Raw genomic sequence first — 21,739 nt, forward strand, 5'->3', positions numbered from 1 at the left:
CATGGGAGAGGTCTGCCTGTTCTTCTTTATTCAATTTTCTATGTCATTCTCCCAGGGGCGCTCAAAATGGTTTACATGAATTTATTCAGGTCCTCAAGCATTTCCCCCTGTCTGTTCTGGTGGGCTCACAATCTATCTAATGTACCTGGGGCAATGGGGGGATTAAGTGACTTGCCCAGGGTCAGAAGGAGCAGTGGGGATTTGAGGTTGTAGCTTTAACCACTGCACCACTCTAGAAATCAAAATGTAGTGAAAGAGAGCCAAGCATAGGAGAATGAAGCCATTGTGACATCACCGATGAGGTTGGCTCTTATTGGTGGAATGAGGCATTATGATGTCACAATACCAGCTCTGCTTATCAGAGGCTGAAACTTTTCACACTATTTATTTAGTCAATTTTCTATATTGTTCTCCCAGGGGATCTCAGAAAGATTTACATGAATTTATTCGGGTACTCGAGCATTTTTCTCTGTCTGTCCCTGAGAGGTTAAGTGACTTGCCCAGGGTCAGAAGGAGCAGCGTGGGATTTGAACCCACAACCTCATGGTGCTGAGGCTGGAGCTTTAACCACTGCACCACTCTAGAAATCAAAATATAGCAAAAGTGAGCCAAGTAAAGGGCAATCAAGCCATTGTGACATCACTGATGAGGTTGGCTCTTATTGGTGGAATGAGGCATTATGATGTCACAATACCAGCTCTGTTTATCAGAGGCTGAAACTTTTCACACTATTTAATCAATTTTCTATATGGTTCTCCCCAGGGGAGCTGTGAACGATTTACATTAATTTATTCAGGTACTTGAGCATTTTCCCCTGTCTAATGTACCTGGGGCAATGGGGGGATTAAGTGACTTGCCCAGGGTCACAAGGAGCAGCATAGGTTTGAACCCACAACCTCAGGGTGTTGAACCTGTAGCTTTAACCACTGCGCCACTTTAGAAATCAAAACATAGCAAAAGTGAGCCAAGTAAAGGGCAATGAAGCCATTGTGACATCACTGATGAGGTTGGCTCTTATTGGTGGAATTAGGCATTATGACATCACAAAACCAATTCTGAGTATTAGAGGCTGAAACGTTTAACACTATTTCTTTATTCAATTTTCTATACCGTTCTCCCAAGGGAGCTCAGAACGGTTTACATGGATTTATTCAGGTGCTCAAGCATTTTTCCCTGTCTGTCCTGGTGGGCTCACAATCTATCTAATGTACCTGGAGCAATGGGGGAGGGGGGATTAAGTGACTTGCCCAGGGTCACAAGGAGCAGCATGGGTTTGAAGTTGTAGTTTTAACCACTGTGCCACACTTTCCCCCCTTGGTATGCAAATCTCTCTTATGCATATTCATTATGAATCCTGAAAACCTGGCCCGCCTGTGGACCTTGAGAACCGGAATTGAGTAGATTTGATCTATGCATTTATCTGTCGCTATTAAAGATGGACAGCAGGAAAATGTTCATTTCATGCCTTTTCCAATGTCGTGTAGGGGAATTTTCATTTTATTCGGGTGTTGGTGGCCATTTTGCTGTTACAGGGGCAATGTCGTTAAGAGTGCGCCCTCTTTGCAATTGTGTGCACGATTATCGGTAAATGAGAAACCCAATAAGTGGGGGGTTTTCTGCTCATTTCCCACCTTCCCCATGTCACTGCAGTCCATGCCTAGTCACCATAGAGCTGATCAACATTGGTCTCTGTATGCATCAGGTCTTTTGGCAGGTGTCACGGAAACAGTTGAGTCACACGTCAACCAAGATCGGGTCCTGACTTTTCAAGCTTATGTTGACTTCTTCTCCAACAGGCAGCTCAACCACTCAAGTGGCGGTCCTCCAGTACGGAAGGACGAACACCTTGGAAATTTCTTGGAAAGACCCACAAGCGAAAGAAAGTCTTCTGAGGGCGGTGAACTTAATTCAGCAAAGAGAGGATGGTCCCAGCAAAGTAGGTGAGTGTGTCTGGACCAAAACAAGCAACAAAAATCTCAGTTAATCCATTCAAATAGATCAGAAAGCTCTGCTTGAAAGCCAGAGACCAACCATCACCTCAGATTATAGCAGCTGCTCGTTTCTTACTTAAGATTAATTACCCACAATTCGGACGTATTTGATATTTTACACTGTAAAATTTTGAAACAGCCATAGGCAGGAGTGGACCAGACAACTTAATATGTGTGGTCAAGATAAAACCGATGTCAAGACAAATATCCAAATTCCAGTACAGTATACTCCCGCGAAGTCACAGTTCAGAGTTCGCGGCCCCAGTCGTTTGCAGGTTTTCCCTTGCAGTTTTTCCCTCATCACAAGATTAAAGGAAAGTCTGTCCCATGACCCCCCCCCAAACATTGATACCCCCAACCCCCCTTAATCCATGACCTCCCAAATGCTGATACTCCTGACATCTCTCCATGCTCCCCTGCCCCCGTCACTGCCTCACCCCCATTCCTTTGGTTGTAAGGCTGACCAAAGGGATGCCTACATTCTCCGGCTGGCAGGCCTGTCTCTTCATAATGTCGGCCTTCCCCTTCCTCATGGGTTTGGGGGGGCCTGCAGGCAGGAGGGATTGGGCATTCCTCCTGCCACTTGCGGTTGTCATGGGTGCTTCAGAGGTTCAAGCAAGAGTGAGTGGGCATTTAATAGCATTTGCTACCTACAATCGACCAGCGTCTACACCGGCCAGCAAAAAAAAAGCGAAATCGAGTGAACGAGTTACAAGAATCCGTGTAAACTCGGAACTTTGCCGCGCACACGTGTCCCTTGATGAAATGCTGCTCTAGAAAACAAGCCATGTAGGCATTGCACCACTTCCAATACTCGCGGATTTTCACAATTCGTGGTCACTCCAAGAACATATCCTCCGCCAATTTGGGGGGAGGACTGTACCCTGAAAGGATCAGTTATTCAAATCCAGGATTTGCAGGAGAAAACCACTCATTCCTTTTGGCTTCGGTGAGAGCACTGCCATTCTAGGAGATGTTTTTATTATCATGAAGACAGACTGATTTGTGGCCCTTAAAGACTGGCATTCCCTCCTCTTTGTTACAGGTCAGCTAAAGGACAACCTGAGACTTCACTGCAATACCCACCTCGTAATGTCATCTTCAAAGCTCACCTTTGACATCTTTGTACTATTATCTTTCACATTGGTAGCCTCATTGTATCAACTTTGTTTTTTCGTCTGGGTCTCTCTTTATTGCCAAAGACAGACGATCCCCCTCTCATTCTTAATTTGACGTTCATCTTGGCAGGGTATTGCACGGCAGTCACAAGGAGAGGCAAAAACCCAACAGAAGGTCCATGAGCAAAAGATAAAGCTGGAAAGAATCCAAAAACCCCCAAGCAGAATGTAAAAAAAAGTTCTTTAAGTTTCTAAAAATGCATTTGCTGGTGCAAGAATCGCCTTCCCGATGCAGCCATATTTCGGCTTGTGCGTGCTTCAGAGGCGTATGTTGATGCCTTAATAAGAAATCTCAAAGTCCTGCAGAAGATTCTAGCGGCTTCCTATCGGCACTTTCAAAATTGTGTCGAGCAAATGGGCAATCCAGCATATTGTGAGTTCTTTCCAATGCTGTCTTTTGCTAGTGAATTCCACTAACCAAGCTTTATATAAAGTGCAGTGTAAAGCGTTATACAGCTGGTATAGCTGTATTTTATGGGGAAAAGCACCCCTGTTTGAGTCCAGCCATATAGCAGACCAGTACCTTTGCCAGAACTTGTAATGACATGAATTACCCTCTAATCTACTGTAATCTCAACTCAGTTAACAAAATATTAATAAAATTATACAGGAGATTAGAATAGAAACTATATCTTTTAGGCCAGAATGTTATCTTTTATAATTAATTATTTGAAAAAGAAGGATCATTAATAAATTTCTGAGATAAATATGTCTTCAGTACTTTACGAAAAGTGGGTAGATGAGAGAGAACTCTAATTATAGAAGGAAGGTCAATGCAAACATTTACGAATAAAAAAGAAAATGATCGACAAAAGTTGGCCATAGTTTTTATTCTTTTAACAGCGGGAAAGCCAAGTTTCTATTTCTGAGAGCTCCTAGAATTAGAGATTTCTTGTGAATTAAATGAGACGGGAACCAAAGGAGAAAAAATACCATCTAGGATTTTGAAAATTACAGTTGCACATTTAAATTGGATCTTCCAGTAAACAGGAAGCCAGTGGAGGGATCTCAGCAAAGGTGGGACTTGATCATATTTAGGTTTACCGTATATCAGTTTAGCCGCCGTATTCGGGATCAGTTATGTAGCCTCCTCAAATTACGTTTACTTAAAACAAGCATAAAGCGAGTTGCCATCGTCCAACCGAGATAAAATAATGGCCTGAACCAAAACTGCAAAATGTTGCACTGTTCCTCGCAGCCTGGGAATCACTACGGTTAGTTATTTTATTTCAAATGCTGCAATTTTTAACCCAAAAAAGTTAAGCCAAAGTGGTTTACAAGAATAAAAACAATGGGCAAAAGTTAAAAACCAATAAGGATGGACAAGGTAAGGAGACCGAGATTAGTTAACAAACTGGACACATATAGGCGGACAAGGGCAGAGAAGTTTACAATATTATAGGGTGAAGGGATAAAAGGGAGGGGGGAAGCAGAAGAAATAATGTACGCGTCAGTTAAAGTGAAATGAAAAAGAACTTCACATGCCATTTTAAAGTAGTCTTGAGAGATTTTGCTGATCTTAAGTATAGTGCTAGAGAGTTCCAAGGTGTCGGGGTCATAACGGAAAAGCTAGAATCCGGGTTAGTAGCTGGAAACATCTGTCTAAAAGTTGGGACAGACAACAGGTATTGATGGGAAAAACGAAGATCCCTTTTGGGTAAATAGGGAATCCGATAATTAGGGAACCCAGAAGACTGGATCTGAAAAGTAATATTTGAATGGCATTCTGTAATGTGTTCAGATTTCAGTAAAGGAGTGATATGATCATATTTTGAACGACAATAAAGAAGCCGGAGTGCTGTATTTTGTACAAGCTGAAGACGGCGGAGTTGGTACTGAGGACGTCCGTTAATAAAGAATCGCAGTAATCCCGCCTGGAAATAACCAAAGAGTGTAAGAGAATCCATAGTGAGTTGCGGCTTAGGAGCGACCTGACAGAACAAGGCTATAATTAATACATGATACTGTTTTGGGAAAATCCTAACGCGATAGGAACCTGATAACGGTTGTATTCAAGTTTCAAGTTTATTCGAAATTTGATGAATCGCTTATACATAAAATACTAAGCGATGTACATTAAAATCCAAATTTGAATGTACAATAAAATACAAAATAATGATAACAAATAAAAAACACTAAGCGAATTACTATAAAATCCAAATTTGAACATACGTTAAGATACAAGGTAATAATAATAACAATAAATAAAAAAAAAAAGGGGGTTTGACCTACAGACCAACAGACTCAACTGGATGGAAGGGAAGAGGGATTCAGGTTACAATATTAATCATTTTAAAAAGAGAGAAACACGAAAGGAGAAAACATTAGGAGGGTTTCGGAAAGCGGCTGACATGATAAAGAGGAAGACTGTCTTCTAAAGGAGGTGTTACCCTACAATGAGGATAGATTCAGGAATACCACTGCTATATTTAGCAAGCCCCCCCTCCCCACCCCTTTCATACCAACATCACAACCATTCAGGTTTCCAGGATATCCAAAATGCGTTAAATTGGTATTTGGAGGATGATTCAATGATAGCGTTGCACTATAGCTGCTGGTTCTGGTACGTATTGTAAATCTATTCTATAAGTAAAACTAGGCACCTACTTCTCTGTATTCAATACTAGCTCAAATGGATAAAAACATAACATAATACTCATATTTTTTGTATATACCGCAATACACCAAACAGTTCAATGCAGTAAACAAACTTTAAAAAAGCCAAACAAACCCTGATCATAATCAGTGCAAGTACATAAAATACAAACATAAAATTCAATGTTCTGGCCAGTTAAATGGCACTGAATATCGGGCGGATTGTGTATCTTATGAAAACCTGCATGGTTGTGCAGTCAGTAGGAGAGCTATGGGAAGCCCTCCAGTGAAGTGCATGCTTATAACTATTGAATATTGTAACCTGCCATTTATCCTGCCAACCACTGGATGGCACTGTTGCTTTGTGGAAAGGTGTTAGTAAATTTGCAACTGTTATGCCTCTCGTACAAGGAAGATCCTAAACTTTATTTTGCACTTATACTTCAAGAACATCCATAAAGCCATCTATGGGTTGGAAAGACTGCCAGTTTTGATATTTTGTCTGTGTTACAGTTACTTACTTTATAAGTCAATTGCAATGCTGAAACCTGAAGCATGAGGCTAAGTTAACTTAAATGATTTGTTAATACTCATTTCTGTGAGCTCCGTCCTCATCTGCAGAAGCCTCAAACACTTTAAAATCATGTGTCCGAGGCTTCTGCGGTTAAGGCAGAGCTTACAGAAATAGGACAGGGATAGCGACAAAACTCGTGGGGGCAGGGAAATGGGATTCCTGCAGGGACAGGGAGAAATTTGTCCCCGTGTCATGCTCTAGTTAAGACTCTTCAGGGTAGGGTGGGGGTGGGAGGGAGGGATAAGGCAGAGGGCTATAAAACCTTGAACATAGGAAGAACAGATAAAGAGAGAATGGATATGTACTCAAATGCCTTCAAACTGTTAAGTAACTAACAGGTTACAGATTTCAAATAAATTGGAGAAAGCATTTTTGCACTCGGCAAACAATCAGGCTGCGGAATTTGTTGCCAGAGGATATGGGACAGGCATCTAACATAGCTGGAGAAAGTCCACAAACGATTATTGTGCAAGTAGACCTCAGAAAGCTACCACTTGGCTCTGGGGCGAAGCTGCAAGAAGTGGATCTGTTCCATGGGTACTTCCTAGTGAGATGAATTGACCTTTGCTGGAGACAGGGTGCTGGGCAGGATGGACTTCGGGTATGCTCTAGCACTGTGCATCTTTTGTGTAATCTATCCTTAAGCACTGGGAAGGTACCAGAGGACTGGAAGCTAGCGAATGTCACACCTATCTTCAAAAAGGGATCGAGGGGTGACCCGGGGAACTACAGACCGGTGAGCTTGACTTCGATTCCAGGCAAGATGATGGAAGCATTAATAAAGGACAGCATCTGTGAACACATATAAAGAAATGGACAGCTGAAACCGAGCCAACATGGCTTCTGCAAGGGAAGATCGTGCCAAACAAACCTACTGCACTTCTTTGAAGGGATAAACAGCCAGATGGACAAAGGGGAATCCATAGATATCATTTATCTCGACTTCCAAAAAGCCTTTGATAAGGTTCCCCATGAGCGGCTACTTAAGAAATTGTCGAACCACGGGGTGGGAGGGGATGTACACAGATGGATCAGGCACTGGTTGGCCGGCAGAAAACAAAGGGTTGGAGTGAAGGGTCAATACTCCGACTGGCAGAGGGTCACACAAGCAGTGTTCCGCAGGGGTCGGTGCTGGGACCACTGCTGTTCAATATATTTATCAACGACTTGGAAACGGGGACGAGGTGTGAAGTTATAAAATTTGCTGATGACACCAAACTCTGCAGCAGAGTTAGGAACACAAAGGAGTGCGAAGACCTGCAAAGGGACCTAAGCAAACTGGAAGAGTGGGCAAACAAATGGCAAATGTGCTTTAACATAGAAAAATGTAAGGTCATGCATATAGGGAAAAGGAACCCAAGGTACAGCTACAAAATGGGGGGAACATTGCTGGGGGAGAGTAATCTTGAAAAAGACTTGGGTGTGCTGGTGGATACAACCATGAAATCATCAGCGCAATGTGCAGCGGCCTCGAAGAAAGCTAACAGAATGCTGGGCATCATTAAGAAGGAAATTACAACCAGAACGAAGGAAGTCATCATGCCACTGTATCGTGCAATGGTGCGCCCGCATCTAGAGTACTGTGTCCAATATTGGTCGCCGTACCTCAAGAAAGACATGGCGATACTTGAGAGGGTCCAGAGAAGAGCTACGAAAATGATAAATGGCATGGAGGACTGTTCATACGCTGACAGGCTGGACAAGTTGGGACTCTTCTCCCTGGAAAAGAGGAGGCTTAGGGGAGACATGATAGAAACTTTCAAGATCATGAGGGGCATGGAGAAGGTAGACAAGGATAGATTTTTCAAACTACGGGGAACCACAGGCACAAGAGGGCACTCGGAGAAACTGGAAGGGGACAAGTTTAGAACCAATGCCAGGAGGTTCTTCTTCACACAGAGGGTTGTGGACACATGGAACGCGCTCCCGGAGGAAGTGGTCAGGCAGAGTACGCTACAGGGATTCAAAGAGGGATTGGATGGACTCCTGAAGGATAGGGGGATTGAGGGATACAGATAAGGGTAGATAAGAGTATGGAAAGAGTAAAGATAAAAACAAGGGGGCTATAGGGCTAAATCAAGTAAACATGACAGGTCATGGACCTGATGGGCCGCCGCAGGTGCGGACTGCTGGGCACGATGGACCTCTGGTCTGACCCAGCGGAGGCAAATTCTTATGTTCTTATGCTACCTTTATTTCACCTTTAGTTAAGTGCTAAGAAATGTGGAGGTAAAGTATAGTAATGAAATGGTTTGTACACATGGACCGATAGCCATGAGAAGGCAGAGCAAGGAAGGAATGGAGGCAGCAGGGTTGGTCCTACCACCAGGCAGAGTAGACATTCGCCTAGGGTGGCACATTTATGTGGGTGGCACTGACGCCACAAATCAGTTGTACTAAAAAGCAATGCTAGTGACCCGGGGTGGGGGAGGAGCATAGGGAATGACCGAGGGGGCGGAGAGGTACCAGCGCCCTCACTAAGACAGTGCCCAGGACAATCTGCTTCCCCCCCCTGTCCCCTTACCACGCCACTGAGTTCACAGTCTGCATAATTTGGCCACCTAAATTGCAGCATCCAGTTCTTAAATTGACCCTTCTGCGACTCACCCAAGATCACATTTTTGCCTAGTTTCTGATTCTGATTTTTTGCTTGCCTTTCTAGGGGATGCAGTGCTGTTTGCTGTCCAGAACGCCATGTCGGAAGCTCATGGAGGAAGACCCAACGCAACGAAGATAGCTGTTATAATTATATCAGACAAGTCTTTGGATTCAGTACACACAGCAGCATACACCGCAGGGCTAAACAGTGAATATTTATTGCACGCTCATTTCTTTTCTGAGGGCTATATGAAAATGTTGGTAAATCAGTTCCAATATTCTTAGCGTCACAAAAGGCTTAGTTGTACAACATTCGGTGGTTCTCTCAATTCTGTCATTTCTCACAATTCACTCTCCACGTGCGATAGTTTCCCACTTTTCACTATGCGCATAAGAAGATTTTCCACATAAATGTCATTCCAAATATGTTGACTTGTAGTGAGGTTTCAGTCTCTGAGACGGTCCACTGTTCGAACATATTTGACTCTCCACTTGGCTCCTAGCTGACTTGCACTGGTTGACTCACAGTCCTACTTTATCTGTAGGGCTCTCCATCCATCCATGAATGCTGGTCTTCTATAGAGAATGACATAGGGACAAATTTTTCTCCCGTCCCTGCAGGAACTCATTTTCCCATCCAGGGACAGCAACAAAACTCGCGGGGACGGGACAGGGAAAAATTTATCCCCATGTCATTCTCTACACTGCACCAAACTGAAAGTACCATCGATGTGTGTTTCCATGATCTTTGACCCACTGCTTCTCATTCCTAGGAGTGTCGGTGTTTCCTATTGGAGTTGGCAATAGGTTTGATGAGGAAGAGCTGAACCTTCTAGCAGGTCACTCTGCCAAGGATAAGGTCATCAAGCTCAACCAAATGGACGACTTACCCATCATGGTCAGCTTGAGCAATGAGTTTGTCAATAAACTTTGTACAGGTAATTGTGTCTTACCTTCTAACTTCAGCAAAAGGGGAGAAGTTATCGATGTGGACTTCTGTTAAGATGTGTTAGTTATTAGTAATTAGGGTTTATTGTACAAAATGGGATCTGGGCTAAAATGTAAAAAAAAAATATATGTGTATATATATCTTAATGGTAGCCCACTTAAATATATACCCAAATAAACACTTCAAAGGATGATGGGAAATCTTAGATCACTCTTCAAGATCCTACATGGCGTCCTTCCTCCCGTTATCCCACTCTTTTGGAATTCCTCAAAACCACACTCCACCAGACCCTCCCAAAAACTGAAACTATCATTCCCCTCTATAAAAGGTATATCCCGCGCAGGAAAACTTGGAACATCTCTCCCCTTTAGAACCACAGAACTCTGGAACAACCTCTCATCCCCACTCAGAAACTCAAGCTCCTTCCAATCCTTCCGCAAACACTTGAAAACGTGGCTCTTTGCAAAAATCTAATCTCCTCCCATTCTCCAGTACTCTGTCCCTCTCTTTCCTCTTAGTCCCTCTCCTTTATCCCTTATTGTAGTTCCTTTCCTCTTAACTCTGTAAACCGTGCCGAGCTCTGCGCTTGCGGAGATGGCGCGGTATACAAACCTAAGGTTTAGTTTAGTTTAGATATGCTGGTAGGCTGATGTTTAAGTGGATGTATGCTCAGTGATGGCTGCTGAATGTATAATTTTGCTATCTATTTTGAGTAGCTATATAGATAGGGTTACAAGATTTTATGTAAGTAAAATCCGGATCCCCTAGACCCTCCCACGGGCTCTCCCAGTCCCATCCTTCTCCGCCCCATTACGCCCCAGCTCTGCTCCCAGCCCCACCCGCCGCTGCCTGCTCATCGGGCAGAAAGGCATCTGCACGTGCGTGGGTGGATGTGACGCGATGGTGTCATGCACCTGGCCATGACATCACCGCATTGCATCTGATGCCGCCTCCCGACACGATTTCTTTTCGAAACCCGGACAAAGTGCCAGGTTTATTCTTTTTCTACATTTCTTACGAAACAGAACCGGTCCCGTCTTGGTGTCAGGTCTGATTATGCTTCAAAGTGAGGGGTTCCCAAGCTAAAGCTATTTTTTTTTTTTTTTTTACTTTGCAGAATTTATCCGCGTATGCATTGATGAGGAAGGAAATCAAAGGCAGGTAGGTACATGGCTCTATTGAGTAGGGATCATTTGCGTAGGCGCATAACGGGGAGAACGGCTTTTGAATGAGATGCTCGGTCTGTCCTTTTTTTCTGACGTGGACCAGGTTACGGCCTTTGCGAAATGAAAGATGGTCAGGCTTCACTAACCTTCTAGAGGTGGACAGAGAGTTGGGCAAGAAGTGTCCATGAGTCATGAGAGAGTTTACTGTACAGATTAACAGCACATGGTTTATTGCTATAAGACTTAAGCCAACATTAAACAGAAATTCAGGTCATTGAAGATGAAATTCTGTGGTGCAGTTATTCTAGTGTGATTTTTATGCTTCCAAGAGAGAGACTCTCAAAATACATAGCATCATAGAATAAAAAAGTAGCAAAACTGCCATTGCTTTATTTGTTTTAGCAAACAAAAGTGTTTAAGGGCCTCCAGTGTGTTTCGCACCTATGCCCTGGCTGCCCTGAGTAGGCCCGCTCTTGCTATCATAAGCTAAGCAGGGTTCAGCCTGGCTAGTACCTGGATGGGAGACCACCTGCAAACCACTCATGGATTCCTCACTGAGCACATTGCCATGAGTCAGCGGCCAATTCAGCAGTATAATCCACCCATCCGTAATATTTAACACATACAGCTCCAAGTTAGCAGTGCAGTTCATTAACTGTCAGTAAACTCTATAGCCCAAGTTAAATAAGACAGAAAACACCGCTCCAGCTTCCTGGTCTTATCCGTCAGAGACAGGGACTCTGCAACATATGTTGTACACTTGCCCAAATGTGGGTAAAATTGAAGTCATAAGAACATAAGAAATGCCGCTGCTGGGTCAGACCAGTGGTCCATTGTGCCAACCAATCCGCTCACACGGTGTCCCCTAGGTCAAAGACCAGTGCCCAAATTGAGTCTAGTCTTACCTGCGTACTTTCCAGTTGAGCAGGAACTTGTCCAACTTTGTCTTGAATCCCTGGAGGGTGTTTTCCCCTATAACAGCCTCCAGAAGAGCGTTCCACTTTTCTACCACTCTCCGGGCGCAGAAGAACTTCCCTACGTTTGTACGGAATCTATCCCCTTTCAACTTTAGAGAGTGCCCTCTCGTTCTCTCTACCTTGGAGAGGGTGAACAACCTGTCTTTTATCTTCTTTGTCTTGAGTCCCTGGATGGTGTTTTCCCCTATAACAGCCTCCGGAAGAGCGTTCCAGTTCTCCACCACTCTCTGGGTGAAGAAGAACTTCCTTACGTTTGTACGGAATCTATCCCCTTTTAACTTTAGAGAGTGCCCTCTCGTTCTCTCTACCTTGGAGAGGGTGAACAACCTGTCTTTTATCTTCTTTGTCTTGAGTCCCTGGATGGTGTTTTCCCCTATAACAGCCTCCGGAAGAGCGTTCCAGTTCTCCACCACTCTCTGGGTGAAGAAGAACTTCCTTACGTTTGTACGGAATCTATCCCCTTTTAACTTTAGAGAGTGCCCTCTCGTTCTCTCTACCTTGGAGAGGGTGAACAACCTGTCTTTTATCTTCTTTGTCTTGAGTCCCTGGATGGTGTTTTCCCCTATAACAGCCTCCGGAAGAGCGTTCCAGTTCTCCACCACTCTCTGGGTGAAGAAGAACTTCCTTACGTTTGTACGGAATCTATCCCCTTTTAACTTTAGAGAGTGCCCTCTCGTTCTCTCTACCTTGGAGAGGGTGAACAACCTGTCTTTTATCTTCTTTGTCTTGAGTCCCTGGATGGTGTTTTCCCCTATAACAGCCTCCGGAAGAGCGTTCCAGTTCTCCACCACTCTCTGGGTGAAGAAGAACTTCCTTACGTTTGTACGGAATCTATCCCCTTTTAACTTTAGAGAGTGCCCTCTCGTTCTCTCTACCTTGGAGAGGGTGAACAACCTGTCTTTTATCTTCTTTGTCTTGAGTCCCTGGATGGTGTTTTCCCCTATAACAGCCTCCGGAAGAGCGTTCCAGTTCTCCACCACTCTCTGGGTGAAGAAGAACTTCCTTACGTTTGTACGGAATCTATCCCCTTTTAACTTTAGAGAGTGCCCTCTCGTTCTCTCTACCTTGGAGAGGGTGAACAACCTGTCTTTTATCTTCTTTGTCTTGAGTCCCTGGATGGTGTTTTCCCCTATAACAGCCTCCGGAAGAGCGTTCCAGTTCTCCACCACTCTCTGGGTGAAGAAGAACTTCCTTACGTTTGTACGGAATCTATCCCCTTTTAACTTTAGAGAGTGCCCTCTCGTTCTCTCTACCTTGGAGAGGGTGAACAACCTGTCTTTTATCTTCTTTGTCTTGAGTCCCTGGATGGTGTTTTCCCCTATAACAGCCTCCGGAAGAGCGTTCCAGTTCTCCACCACTCTCTGGGTGAAGAAGAACTTCCTTACGTTTGTACGGAATCTATCCCCTTTTAACTTTAGAGAGTGCCCTCTCGTTCTCTCTACCTTGGAGAGGGTGAACAACCTGTCTTTTATCTTCTTTGTCTTGAGTCCCTGGATGGTGTTTTCCCCTATAACAGCCTCCGGAAGAGCGTTCCAGTTCTCCACCACTCTCTGGGTGAAGAAGAACTTCCTTACGTTTGTACGGAATCTATCCCCTTTTAACTTTAGAGAGTGCCCTCTCGTTCTCTCCACCTCTGAGAGGGTGAACAACCTGTCTTTATCTACTAAGTCTATTGCCTTCATTATCTTGAATGTGTCCATCGTGTCCCCTCTCAATTTCCTCCTCAAATTTCATTGACTTATAAACGTATTGTTTTACGAGCTTTAGCTTTATCGCGTATTTTGCAAAAATCGCAACCTAGGTTATTAGATATTTTATTAGGAACAGCGATACAAGAAATATTAGCAAACTGGAAAAATGGCTCCCTTTTGTCTGAATGTGTTTGGTGGAGTGCTGTTTCCTTAGGGAGGGAATATGATGAGATAGATAGCTGCTGTTAAAGTGCGTAATTTATCAAATTTCAACAAGGTTTGGAGACTTTTAGATGACTATTGCCAGACTTCAGTTTAATTTACTGGCACCTTTGCCTTTGGAGTAAATATTATGTGATGTGAATTTGGTTCACATCTGTCTATATAAGTTCAATAAAAAAAATTAAAACAGGAAGACAGAAAGCGCCATTTTGGAGCAGGGAATGGATGTAGACTGAGACCGACAGTTAATATGGAGGTCATTCGTTAATCATGTGTTGGGTTTTGCCCAGGTACTAGGGACCTGGATTTGCCACGGTATGAGAATGGGCTACTGGGCTTGATGAACCTTTGGTCTGACCCAGGAAGGCTAGTCTTATGTACTTAACTGTTAATGCAGCAGTTGGTGCCAGCTTAAGAGGTGAAGCAAACCACATCTTGCTTTATCGAATATGCCCTTAGGCCCTGATTCTACAAAGTGCGTCCTGATTTTAGGCAGCTGTAGGCGTCCTACAGCTGTCTAATCAGCCAATCGGGATGCACGTTTTTTAAAAAAATGCTCCCCAGGCAGGCCGCCTATATTGAAGGCGCCTCCGGGAGCCTAGGGATGCCCGCAAGACGCCTAAGCTCCCCTAAGGGCCTTAGGCGAACCTAGGCGGTCCTACGCGTCTCCCTAGTAGAGGAAGAGACGCTTAAAATGTAGGCCAGCAAAATGCTGGTCTACATTGTAAGTAGACGTGGCCGCTATACTTATCGCGGCAAGAGATCTCCCTGCTGCAATAAGAATAGCACCCGCGGCCGCCTGTCCCATCACCGGCAGGAGGATGCCCAACTCTCCTGCCGGAACCCCGGACCCGGACCCCCCCCCCCCCCCCAAACTGGTAATCGCCGGCAGGAGGATGCCCAACTCCTCCTGCCAGAACCCCCCAGACCCCCCATGCTAACGACGACCCCCCCTCAACTTACCTCCCTCCCCCAACTAACCTTTAAATGTTGGTCGGCTGGACGGGTCTTGCTGCCGTCCAGCCGACAGGCCCGCCTCGTGGAAATGAGACGGGCTCGCCCCTTCCCGGCCCATCCCCGCTAAATCCTAAGGCGGGTCCACCCATCCCCACTAATCCTGGGCCAATCAGGTCTTAGGATTAGTGGGGATGGACGGACCCGCTATGCCTAAGGCCTGATTGGTCCAGGCTTCTAGAGCCTGGGCCAGTCAGGCCTTAGATTTAGTGGGGATGGGCCGGGAAGGGGCGGGTCTGTCTCATTTCCACGAGGCGGGCCTATCGGCTGGACAGCAGCAAGACCTGTCCAGCCGACCAACATTTAAAGGTTAGTTGGGGGGGTCGTCGTTAGCATGGGGGGTACGGAGAGGGTCCGGGGGGTTCTGGCAGGAGGAGTTGGGCATCCTCCTGCCGGCGATTACCAGTTTGGGGGGGGAGGGGGGGCCTGGGGGTTCCGGCAGGGGGAAGGGGGGTTCCGGGGGGTTCTGGCAGGAGGAGTTGGGCATCCTCCTGCCGGCGATTACCAGTTTGGGGGGGTGGGGGGTCCGGGATTCCGGCAGGAGGAGTAGGGCATCCTTCTGCCGGCGATTGGACAGGCGGCCGCTATACATATCCCTTGCCGCGATAAGTGTAGCGGCCGTGTCTAATCTAACCCGATTCTCTAACCAGCGTCTGTAACATGGACGCCGGTTACAAAATCGGGGTTTAGTGTAGGCCCGATTCTGTATAGGACACCTCTCCCAGGCGTCCTATACAGAATTTGGGCCTTAATGCCTAATCATGAATTTTGCTCTGCTTTAACTGCATGATCGCTTTCCACAAAGGAATGCCCCAACTCTTACTGCAGATGTTTTCCAGTGACCGGGTGGTCATTTTGGCCATTGCCATGTGGTTACTGCAAAACCTTAGTGCAGTGGTTCCCAAACCTGTCCTGGGGGACCCCCAGTCAGTCAGGTTTTCAAGATATCCCTAATGAATATGCATGAGAGAGATTTGCATACCTGTCACTTCCATTATATGCAAATCTCTCTCATGCATATTCATTAGGGATATCTTGAAAACCTGACTGGCTGGGGGTCCCCCAGGACAGGTTTGGGAACCACTGCCTTAGTGTACCTTAGTAAACAGGTCCTTTCCAATAGGAACTGCTAGCCTTTTAAGATATTATTGTTCTGTTTTTTATAGCCTGGTGACAAATGGACCTTGTCTGACCAGTGTCACAGTGTGACTTGCTTACCAGATGGCCATACAGTTCTGGAAAGTCACAAAATCAACTGTGAGAAGATCCCAAAGCCCACATGCCACAACAACCTTCCAGCCATTAAAATTGAGGAAACCTGTGGGTGCCGCTGGGCTTGCCCGTGTAAGTATCCATGCTGGAACGTATCTAAAGAAGACTTCATTTCTGATTAGGAGAGATCTAGCAACACTTGAAGAGTGGTCTAGAACATACCTAATAATGGATTATCTGAAGCCCTAGGTAGTCCTTCAGCTATGCATCCCCACTGCCATCTCCAAGGGCAGCTTAAGGCTCTACCCCCTCTCTGTAGTCCTGAACCTTCCCTTCCCCTTCTGGTACAGCATCTCCTCTCTTGCCTCAGGTGGTCATCAACTCCCCTCTACCTCCCTACCCCCTTCTCCAAGTGGCAGGCAACCCCCAACACTAATCTACTTTTATAATCACCCAAGTAGCTAACATCTACCCTTTACCCCTCCTCCCCAGATAACCAGTAACCCCCTTCTAGATGGCAAACAACCCCAACTCTCTTTCATTTTTCTAACCCTCCAGGTGGGCAGCTTCTCCCCTTCCTCTCATTACTCCCCTCCCCATGTCCTGCTTCCCATCTCCTTTCCCTACCCTGGCTCCACTTCCAATATCTTCCACCTCTCTTTTCACTCTTCCTGGGATCTCCAAAAAGTACTCAGCATCAGTGTGGGACCTTTCAATAGAGACCCATGGCTGCTGGGTCCTGATTTCCTCCTGATATATTTCCTTGGGGGGGGGGGGGGGGAGAGAGGGGTGAAGTCTTGAGCACGAGACTCTATTGAAATGATCTGTGTTTGTGCTGAGTTCTTCTGGAATTCCTGTTGCCCCAAAACTTTTCCACCCCAGGCAGATAACTAGTCTGTCTAGTGGCAGGGCCAAGCCATTGGTTACATGTGTAGACCTGCAACAAGCAGAGATTGGAAGGGGGCATCTTTTGGGTGGAATCTGAGTGGAGTGTAGAGGTGTAAGTGCCAGTATTTCAAAATGACTTAGGGATGCCAAGCACAATACAAATTGCCCCTTTCTATATACAACGAAAGAGTTTGTTTAATATTAGGGGTGCTCAGCATCCATTGACAGCTTAGGGAAAACGGTGCAAGTATTGCAAGATGCCACAAGAGGTTGTGGGAGCCATTTCTACAGGCAACCACAAAGCACAGGAGCAAGGAGGCTTCAGTCTTGCCCCCATCAATCCTGCTGGACCACCAGAGAGCTACAGGAAGAGGGACCCCTACCTAGACTGGGGGGAGTTGGGAGTTGGAGGTCTGGGGTCATTTGGAGGGGGGGGGAGGTGTTCCATATGGTGGGAGGCTAAGAAGGGGTTAATAGGAGGAGGCTTTTGTGAGGGATAGGAAAGGGCTTCCAGAGCTCCATACAACCGATAATGCCTGAGTATCTGAATAAATCCATGTAAACTATTCCAAACTCCCCTGGGAGAACAGTATAGAAAATTGATCAAATAAATAGTGTGAAAGGTTTTAGCCTCTTATAAGCAGAGCTGGTATTGTGACATCATAATGCCTCATTCCACCAATAAGAGCCAACCTCAGCAGTGATGTCACAATGGCTTGATTGCCCTTTACTTGGCTCACTTTTGCTACATTTTGATTTCTAGAGTGGTGCAGTGGTTACAGCTACAGCCTCAGCACCCTGAGGTTGTGGGTTCAAATCCCTGGAAAAGTCACTTAATCCCCCCATTGCCCCAAGTACAACAGATAGATTGTGAGCCCACCGGGGCAGACAAGAAAAAATGCTTGAGTACCTGAATAAGTTTATGTAAAGTGTTCTGAGCTCCCCTGGGAGAACGATATAGAAAAAAATGACTAAATAAATAAATAGTTATGCACGTCCTGACCGATATTGAGCTAGATATATCTTGGCATTGAATATCTGGCTCATGGCTGTTTGTCACTTAAAGACCGCTGACAGCCAAAGATTGAATGTTGGGCCCATTGAGAACAACATTCAAAAAATGTGTCTAGGTAACTCTGAATGTTATCTGGCTAGATCAGGGGTGTCCAATGTCGGTCCTCGAGGGCCGCAGTGCAGTCGGGTTTTCAGGATTTCCCCAATGAATAGGCATGAGATCTATTTGCATGCACTGCTTTCAATGCATATTCATTGGGGAAATCCTGAAAACCCGACTGGATTCCGGCCCTCGAGGAGGGACTTTGAGACCCCTGGATTAAAGTGTATATGTCAGGGATGGGCAACTCCGGTCCTCGAGGGCCGGAATCCAGTCGGGTTTTCAGGATTTCCCCAATGAATAGGCAGGAGATCTATTTGCATGCACTGCTTTCAATGCATATTCATTGGGGAAATCCTGAAAACCCGACTGGATTCCGGCCCTCGAGGAGGGACTTTGAGACCCCTGGATTAAAGTGTATATGTCAGGGATGGGCAACTCCGGTCCTCGAGGGCCGGAATCCAGTCGGGTTTTCAGGATTTCCCCAATGAATATGCATGAGATCTATTTGCATGCACTGCTTTCAATGCATATTCATTGGGGAAATCCTGAAAACCCGACTGGATTCCGGCCCTCGAGGAGGGACTTTGAGACCCCTGGATTAGAGTGTCTATGTCAGGGATGGGCAACTCCGGTCCTCGAGGGCCGGAATCCAGTCGGGTTTTCAGGATTTCCCCAATGAATAGGCAGGAGATCTATTTGCATGCACTGCTTTCAATGCATATTCATTGGGGAAATCCTGAAAACCCGACTGGATTCCGGCCCTCGAGGAGGGACTTTGAGACCCCTGGATTAAAGTGTATATGTCAGGGATGGGCAACTCCGGTCCTCGAGGGCCGGAATCCAGTCGGGTTTTCAGGATTTCCCCAATGAATATGCATGAGATCTATTTGCATGCACTGCTTTCAATGCATATTCATTGGGGAAATCCTGAAAACCCGACTGGACTGCGGCCCTCGAGGACCGACATTGGACACCCCTGGGCTAGATCTTAGCATTTTAAAACCCAACCCCTCGATCCCCATTGTGCAGCTTCTAAAGCTTCTATGGCCATCTAACCGGCTGGCCAATATGTAGCCACAACCTGGCATTGAGGTGTTCCAAAAGCGATGGTCAAGTTTTATTTGGATTGCTCTAATAAGCAGGCAGGCTGCATGGGCGGTGCTGGAGGGGATGTTCTAAAGTGAGCCATCCAGTCTTCGATTGTGAAGAGCTTAAAAGGCAAGATTTTTCGTGAGGTTTCGGAAGGTAAAATGTGCGCTAGATACGGGCAGAAAACCACTGAGCACATTTCAGCCAAATCCCTCTGAGCATGTTCTGTCTGGAACATCAAGAGAAATGCAATTCACTTTGAACACTGTTGATACCTCGCAGGGAGTAGCCATACACAGAATTGAGGTTTGGCCTGCAGACCCCCTTCCAAAAATCTCTTAAGGATTTAAATTAAATTACCATAGCATGAGTCACTTTTTTTTTTTAAAGTTCATTTGGTTGAAGGTCGATGTCCTCTAGAATTAGGTAATGTTTGTTTAGCATTCAGTGAGTGCGGGATAGCCCAGAACAGTATATAACTTGGGTTCTCAGGAGTAGGAATTGGAAGAAAGCCATTCCCCAGTGGTCAGTGAAAGGGAATGAACTACATGACAGCACTGACTTAGATCAACAGGGGAAACCTGTCCTTGATTGAAGTAGAAACACTGAGGGCTCCTTTTAAGCAGGCGGTCATTTTTCAGCTAGCGTGTGCTATAGTGCTAGAGCACATTAGTAAAAGGAGCCCTGAATACACATTCTACGTTTGGAAGAGGTGTTTGGTTTCCTCAGGAGAAGAAAACTAAACTCAACTAAACCTTGGGTTTGTATACCGCATCATCTCTACATTCGCAAAGCTCGACACGGTTAACAAGGGTTAAGGTAGAAAGGAATTCCAGTGAAAGGAAGAGACAAAATGAAGAGAAAATTTAGGACAGAGTAACCAGAGAGAGGAAGAGTTACATTTTTGAAAATAACCAGGTTTTCAGAAAAGCAAAGGAATTTAGCTCTTGACGTCAAGGGGAGCTGTAGGTATTTCTCTTCATTCCAGAGAACTCGCAACAACTCGTAATGTTGTACCTGAGGCAATGCGTGACTTGCTCGAGATCGCAATGAGCTGCAGTGGGTTTTGAACCGGGCTTTTCTGGTTCCCAGATTGTTGCTCCAACCATTAGGCCATTGTCTCTCAAACTGTGTGCCATGGCACAGTGGTGTGCCCTGAAATGTTTCTGGGTATGAAACAAGAGATTCCAGAATTTTACTTTATTTATAAAAATTCCCTTCATAAGCATACACTAGAATAGATGACATGTCCATTGCCATACGCAAGAGTCTGTCAATGTTATGACCATCTGTGTGTGTAAGGCTAGAACAGTCCTTGAAAACTAACGACAAGTAATTTTAGTTTTATTTTTTATGTGGCAGTTATCGTAACTTGAGCAACAAAGCAATCAAGGCTTTGTTACCATTTGGATCTTCTAATCTTTGCGAACTTGAATTTTCAGCTCTGACTGCAGGTGGTAGATGAGGAAATGCAAGTTTGCTTGTTGACTATCGAGATGCATTTTGAGTTCATTAGCATTTAAAAACAAGCACATCCATCACATCCATTAGCAATTCAGTTCTAACCACTTTAGTTTCACCGTTGTTACAATTACCAGTACATAGATGATGTCTTTATTGCTACCTAGAAGGCAGTTTTGGAAAGCCATTTACCAAGGTGAGTTTTCATAGGCAGTATTCAAAGTGAAAGTATGTTCGTACGATTACTTTGTAACTTCGTGCAGTGACAATGGGTGCAGTGACAATGATGATTAATTGGTACATGTGCATTGACATTTTCTTCAAAAATTCCATAACAAAAGGAAGGTAAAATAAATTTATTCCTGACCATTACAGAAACATTATATTTTCTCGAAATACGTTGTATCGAAAAACATGACAATACTTTGATATTTGAATACAAGGAGTTCTTAGATGTCACAAATTTAAAATTCAGCTTCTTTTTTCTTTTTCTTCTAATCATTCATAGGCATGTGTCTGGGAAGCTCAACCAGACATATTGTCACCTTTGACGGACTCGATTTTAAACTCATCGGCAATTGCTCTTATGTATTGTTCCACAACAAAGAGCGTGACATCGAAGTGATCCTCTTGAGTGGAGTATGCAGCTCAGTGCCAAAACAGACCTGTATGAAGTCCATTGACGTGAAACATGATGGAAACACCGTCCAACTTTCTGACAATATGAAGGCAAGTGGGGATTTTCTGTAGGAAGACGTTAGATAGAAATTGACACTTGGAGTTCTGCCTTCCATAGAAGGAAAGCGGAAAACTTCACAATGCAGAATGCCGTGCAGCCGGGAGAAGGGAGCCTAATGAGGTCAGTTTTCAAATGGGAAGTCTAAATATCAGTTGAGTCTCATTTTCAACAGAGGTGCAAATATAAAATTATGCATACACCCCGATAGTCACACAGTTCTATATGGTACAACAAAGAAGCAGATCTGAAGAGAGTCCTACATTTTAAAAAGATTTTAT

The 21,739-nt window shown here is 45.0% G+C and overlaps 1 protein-coding gene across 1 annotated transcript in view; it reads left to right on the top strand.

Annotated features, from left to right (window-relative positions):
- Nucleotides 1-21,739, top strand: part of VWF (von Willebrand factor) — a 221,916-nt gene that overhangs the window by 95,443 nt on the left and 104,734 nt on the right. Inside the window, exons 30-35 of the mRNA XM_033953476.1 lie at nucleotides 1,797-1,940; nucleotides 9,001-9,144; nucleotides 9,710-9,874; nucleotides 11,003-11,046; nucleotides 16,122-16,299; nucleotides 21,231-21,451. Coding sequence (XP_033809367.1) covers nucleotides 1,797-1,940; nucleotides 9,001-9,144; nucleotides 9,710-9,874; nucleotides 11,003-11,046; nucleotides 16,122-16,299; nucleotides 21,231-21,451 — 896 coding nt within the window. The remainder of the gene's footprint in view (nucleotides 1-1,796; nucleotides 1,941-9,000; nucleotides 9,145-9,709; nucleotides 9,875-11,002; nucleotides 11,047-16,121; nucleotides 16,300-21,230; nucleotides 21,452-21,739) is intronic.

This window comes from Geotrypetes seraphini, chromosome 7, assembly GCF_902459505.1.
Source record: "Geotrypetes seraphini chromosome 7, aGeoSer1.1, whole genome shotgun sequence".
NCBI lineage: Eukaryota > Metazoa > Chordata > Amphibia > Gymnophiona > Dermophiidae > Geotrypetes > Geotrypetes seraphini.